Source organism: Sus scrofa, chromosome 14 (assembly GCF_054392235.1).
Source record: "Sus scrofa isolate SSC_HxYL_T2T_F1_AM1 chromosome 14, Sscrofa_HxYL_maternal_Yorkshire_Landrace_v2.0, whole genome shotgun sequence".
Lineage (NCBI taxonomy): Eukaryota > Metazoa > Chordata > Mammalia > Artiodactyla > Suidae > Sus > Sus scrofa.
This window is the reverse complement of record NC_139396.1, coordinates 31,733,970-31,740,000: the sequence shown is the minus strand read 5'-3', so window position 1 is coordinate 31,740,000 and position 6,031 is coordinate 31,733,970. Positions and strand designations below refer to the sequence as shown.

General features: G+C 48.7%; 1 protein-coding gene across 3 annotated transcripts in view; it reads right to left on the bottom strand.

Annotated features, from left to right (window-relative positions):
* Positions 1 to 1,492: 1,492 nt before the first annotated feature.
* The window catches only part of DPYSL2 (dihydropyrimidinase like 2), a 116,969-nt gene continuing 112,430 nt past the window's right edge, over positions 1,493 to 6,031 (bottom strand). For all 3 annotated transcript variants that reach the window (XM_001927801.7, XM_001927796.6, XM_021073575.2), the window contains exons 13-14: positions 5,565 to 5,730; positions 1,493 to 4,029 (exon numbers count right to left, since the gene is read on the bottom strand). In XM_001927801.7, coding sequence (XP_001927836.1) covers positions 3,938 to 4,029; positions 5,565 to 5,730 — 258 coding nt within the window. In that variant the 3' untranslated portion in view covers positions 1,493 to 3,937. The remainder of the gene's footprint in view (positions 4,030 to 5,564; positions 5,731 to 6,031) is intronic.

Genomic DNA, 6,031 nt, shown 5'->3' with positions numbered 1-6,031 from the left:
CCGAGTTATGTACTCGGTCCCCTTGTTCAGCCACGTGGCACCCCTGGGATCCCTTCTTTAGAGTGCCTGCGCTCTGGCCGCCCACCTTCAGGTCCCTCCTCAAATGCACGCAAGCCTCTTCCCAGCGTCTCCAGGGGGTCTCTCTGCTGGCTCTGCGATCAGAGGATCAGAGCGCAGACCTCAGCGCTGGTCTGGGCAGCCCTGGGTGTGGCTGTTCGCCAGGGGTGGGCGGAGCTTGGACACATGGGCGGGGCGTCCGCAGGCGGGAGCACAGAGACCAATTGGCGTGAGACGAAGAAACCAGGATGGGCCAGGGAGAAGGGCCTGGGCTTCCATCCTAACTCCTGTCGCAGGTCACATAAATGTCACGGTGAGCCTTTTTTGCCCTGCTCTCCCGGGCGGCTTCAGTTTTCCTGGTTCTTGCTTCTCTGCCGCGGGCGTACAGTGAAACAGGATAAGAGCCAGGCCTGGACAGACAACGCTGTGGTTCTGGACCCAGGACTTGCCCTCAGTGCTGATGACCCGGAATCTCTGTATTCCTTTTGAAGGACTAATTTCCCTTCGGGTCACCGTAAACATCATACGGTCTCCTAGTCCTATGTTCCTTTTCCGTATCTATTGCTAGAACACTCAGTTCCTTTACAAGCTTACAGCCTCACAGCAGCGTGTTGTACCAACCAAATTCGGACCTTATCTTATTTTTCTTGCCATTATTTTCAAACACCCTGTTTCTAAAAGCTTGGTAGAGTGTGCATATTTTTGTAAATCATTTCATATCCTGTTTGGACAGAGCTGGATGGAAAACACGAGAAAAGATTTCATCAACCCTGTGATGGGCTGGGGGAGGCCCCAAAACGCACTCTCTTCAAGTGTTTTCCAAACCAATAATCGCCGTGCCAGTTAACAAGGTAACTGTGTGTGAACCAAGCCTACGGTGAGCAGGGAGGCGAGGTCTGGCATGGCTCTCCCTCACCCCCATTCTTGGCACTTGGAGGGGTGGGGGGGGTGTGGAGGAGGAACATGTGCCCTATGTCTTGGTTTCCTGCAGGCTCTGGATGCAAGCTCACACACCTCAGCCTCTTATCTTTCACGCCCCCCTGTGGCCTGAGACTTTTCCAGGGTGAACAAGCTCCAAGGCTACAGAGAGCCCAGGGAGGCTAGACACTAACTCACAGGGCCCCCGGTCCCGCTCCCCGATTTCCACTTCCCAACCAAAATCTGCAGCTTGATTCCAGAGGCTCCCCAAGGCCTCTCTCAGAGTGGAATCCATTTATTTTTGAGACTCAGCTCTGCCACGCAAGGCTCTGCTCAGCATTAGACCTCAGTGGCTCAGACAAAACCACCTGCAACAGGCAGTGAAAACTCCTGAACTGGCACAGGCACCACCATGAGCGAGGCCAAAGGCTTCCAGAATGTTCCAGGAAGGGAAGTTTTGACGGGAGGCCCGGGGCCAAGCAACTACCTCCCCGAACATCTCAACACAGACACACCCTGAAACAACCACATTTTGCTTTATTAGGCGTTCCATGGTAATATAACACAGAGTTCTTAAGGAATAATAAACACGAGACTTGGTTCTTTACCATAATTATTTTGCCATTAAGACAGTGGTTACAAAAAAAAAAAAAAAAAAAAAAAAAGGTACTCTTCTGGCTACACACATAATCAGCTTTAGCAATGAAAGGTCCTCCACTCGTGGTCACAATCACAATTGCAAGGATTAAAAACCATCTATGATTAAATCCTACACTGGTTTAGAGCATCAAGTCACTGCAGTTATTCAGTTCTGAGACACTGTCAATTTATTTTAGCATTTACATATGACATTCATTTAACAGACACACAAAGCAAGCCAACAGGTAAACATGCTTACACAGCCTGCGGAAATCTTCAGGTTTTAAATTGTTTGAAGGAAACAATCAAAATAACCAAAATGACCATGACCTGGTACAGGAAAAACAGGAAGACTCAGTGAATAGTGGAGAGCTGCAAGTGTTTCTTAGAATTGAAACAAAAAAATTTTTTTTCCAACTGGTTCAAATTTCCTCGAAGTGCAGGTGAGAAAAAAAAAAGGTAAATATATTAAGTTAACCAATTATTCTTTAAAAGTGCAATTTACTTTAAAATAACAAATAAAACAACAACACCAACAAAAAAAAAAAAATAAACCCCAACCATAACCCCGAAGGCAAAACGTGTGGAGAGACAAGTGTGATGATGTGATGACCTGCTTTTTTTAATGTCACACTTTACAAAAGCAGATTTGGTTTTATAAAAGCCTGCAAACACAGCATTGCTTAGGAGAACCTGTAAACACATTTGGAAAGAGATGCAACACAGATCAGCAAAGACAGGGAAAGGCACAAGGCAGCTAGTGGAAAGGGTTTCTGAGACCAGGAGAGGGCGGGGTGTGGACACAAGATCGCCTGGCATCTCTAACAGGCCACACATCCAACCTGCATGTTTTTCTCCCCATAACAGCTCTCACTCGAAAAACAGACTTTTCCTCTTGCAAATGACAATGGCCTTTAAGTCAAATTTCCCAGGGGTTTTCTGCGTTTGGGAGGCCCCCCTCTATTGCATTGGTGTCTTTTCTAAATAATTGAGAGGCTGAGCACGCTCTGGAACCCCCAAAGATTCTTAGCTGGGAAATGGCAGGCCCTAGGGGCCAGGCTCCCATCACTCCTGGCGGCTGGCCTGAGCCTGGTATGGTCACTTGGGTTACAGGACTCGGTTATCAGATTCGATTGTGTCCTTGGCCGCTTAGTATGGCACAGAGGAAAAACCGCCAAGTCCTGAAGCCTGAGGCTTCCTCAACATCTCAGCACAGTCTGAGGTCCATCCCCGGCCCACGTGTGACAGGGTGAGTAAGGAACTCGGTCCTTCCCCGCACCTGGCAAGCATCTCAAACTCAAATGCACAACCTGGGGGCGCGGGTGGGTAGCACCAGTCTTCTGTGGACTAGGACAGCCTATGACGATGGTTGCAAATGACACAGCTCACAGCCTTCCAGGCAGGTTCTTAGGACCACAGTAAGATGGCAGACCTGGTTGTTGGAAAAGACCTGGGGGGGAGGAGGTGAAAAACACCATCTCAGAGACAAGGGCTGGAGAAAACACAAAGAAAGAGATGTGTGAACCGATCCATGAATGAAAAAGCGAGAGTGAGTTTGTGAGCAGAAAAGAGGTGAAGAGAGGAGAAGAGAATCCTCAAAAGATTTCATCTGCAGCAAAATCTAGGCCAGAAAGAAAACCTGCCCTTTATTAACAGCTGACCCAGAAGACAACGGAATGGCGGTGTGGCCGCTGTGCAGCCTCTCAGGAGGGGCAGGCAGGTCGCCTGCCACCCTGAATCAGCTTGATGGTTACACAATTGCATCATTAGGATGTCCAGTTCAAACCCCTTGTATTAATATTGAATTAGGCTTTCCAATTTAGTATTTTAAAAAAAAAAAAAAAAAAAAAGAATCTCCCCCCTCCCCTGCCCACCCCTCCCCAGCCCCCCCAAAAAAACTTCTCAAAATTTTAAAAGAAAAAGGCAGCTCTGGGCAATTCACTTTATCTTCCCCTCCCCCAATGAAAAGGAAGATGATGCCAAGTACACCAGAGGGCGGAGAGGACAGACCCCCTCACTGTGATTTGCTTTGTTCCGCATGTCTGAGTGTTGGATGCAATTCCGTGTACGGGGTTGGTGGAGAGACCTGGGTGCGGTATTTGTAGATGTGTAGGGAGGTGGGTGAGCAAAACCGGTGACCCCGGGTGAGGGATGACGGAGTGCAGGGGCCCAGGAGGGAGCCCCAGGAACTGGCTGCCCCACAGTAACTATCACAGGCTCTTAAAAAAAAAATTAGAAGAAGAAGAAGGAAGTCTCAGAATGTCCTCAGGTGTCCCATTTCCCCATCCCCCATCCCCCATCCCCAGGCAGATGGCCCTGAACTCTAGCCCAGGCTGGTGATGTTGGCACGGCCACCAGGGGGCGCCACGATGCGCTGGGTAGTGCGGCGGGGGATGTTGTCGTCAATCTGGGCGCCTAGAGAGGAAAGAGGGTTCGGGTTAGAAACAGTTGCACAAATAAGTCCCTGCTTCAAATCAAAACAGCATAGCTTGGGAGAAAAGCCTATGCTTCATCTTCTTTCTAAAAACCTCACCAAAAGTTTACCCAGAAAGGATGGGCCTCAGGTGGCTAAAGACTCACAGGTTGTATAAAGCTCCTCTTAGAGAAGCCAGTTGGGTCCATTAGTTAAAAAGTAAAACTACAGACTCAAGGAACATTTTTGAGCAACTCAGATGACACCAGGTCTCTATTCTCAGAAGTCAAATCGCAGAGCTTTTCTGGAGGTGCATTCTCGTCCCCTAACACTATCCATCCTCTGTGTCAGCAAAGATAAAGAGTGATGATGGTTCCTGATATCTGAATGGCCTGGTGGGAGAAGCAGCACAGACAGTATCATGCCCATGTTACTTTATGAAAAAACTAACATGCATTATTTTGAAATTTTCTGAAAATGGGTAATCTGCATATGGCAACTTTCTTTTCTTTTTTTTTTTTTTTCGTTTTTTCTTTTACTTTTTTTTTTTTTTGCCTTTTCTAGGGCCGCTCCTGCCGCATATGGAGGTTCCCAGGCTAGGGGTCTAACTAGAGCTGTTGCCACCAGCCTACGCCAGAGCCACAGCAACGCGGGATCCAAGCTGCATCTGCAACCTACACCACAGCTCACGGCAACGCCAGATCCCCAACCCACTGAGCAAGGCCAGGGATCGAACCTGCAACCTCATGGTTCCTAGTTGGATTTGTTAACCATTGTGCCACAGCGGGAATTCCTGTATATGGCAACTTTCTAAAAACCAGTAAAACTGACAAGAAAAGCAAAAAATATATCCGATTCACTCTTTAACACCATAGAAATTTGGACACGTATCTGAGGCTCAGGAAACTAGAAAAAGCGGAAGGTTCCTAGTCACATGTCAAATGAAGGGAAGTTCAGGTAAGGAAGCTCTAAAATCTGGACCCTTTTCCTCTCACCTTCCCTGACATCCCATAGTTTATCCAGGCAAACGGCTGACATTTATCAAACAGCCTTGTTCTAAGCATTTTACTTGTATATTAAGTCATTTAATCCTCACACCAACCCCAGGAGGTAACTACTACAATTACACCCATCTACAGACGAGAAGACCGAGGCACAGCTAGCAACGGGGCTGTGAAGTTAAGCCGTTGAAACTCTAGACTCTACAAGCCAAGCCATTACAATATACCACATATGTGGGGGAGAAGAGAATCCTAAAACATCACAGTGTCCTATTTTATGACAACATAATACTTGGAAAAAAATGTCCCCTAATATCCCAGGTACGACATTTTATGCGATAAAGACTCGTGTCAGGGTTCCGAAACCCAGCCCACTATCTGCTATGAATTCCATCTCTGGGGAGTTCCATCTTTGGGAAGGATGGGTGTGTCACTCAGGTCCACTTCTTCTCCCCCTACAAAAGCGAGGCCAGCCCCCCCCAGCTCCACAGGAGCACAGTGCTACAGAACCGAGCCCCGTCAAACCATCACCGTACCGGACAAGCTGAATCCAGACTGATGCAGGTTCCGGACAGGTGGGGCCTGCTGCTTGGCCGGGGACGTCTTAGCCGAGGAGGCTGGAGTGACCGTCTTCGGTGTCACGGACACCTCACACACAGGTCCATCATACAGGCCACGAGGAACCCCTCTCAGCTCCGCCAGCTGCAGAACACAAGGGTCCCTCGACTCAGACCACATTCACAAAAGGACGCCTCCCTGGCAACTCTCCTGATGGGGAAGGCAGAGATGCCAGGACCGGCCTGTGCGATTTCGGGAGGGAAGGCTCTCTATGGAGCGGGACAGTGGGGACAGATGTCATCATGGGGCCAGCCCCCCAGCTCCAGGGCAAAGCTCCCCCAAGGTCGGTCATATAAAAACTGACTCCTGGTTCTTCCTATTTCCCCTTCAAGGCACTTTATCTTGACCCCTGTAGGAATTCCCAACCATGTGATGAAGAGGACCT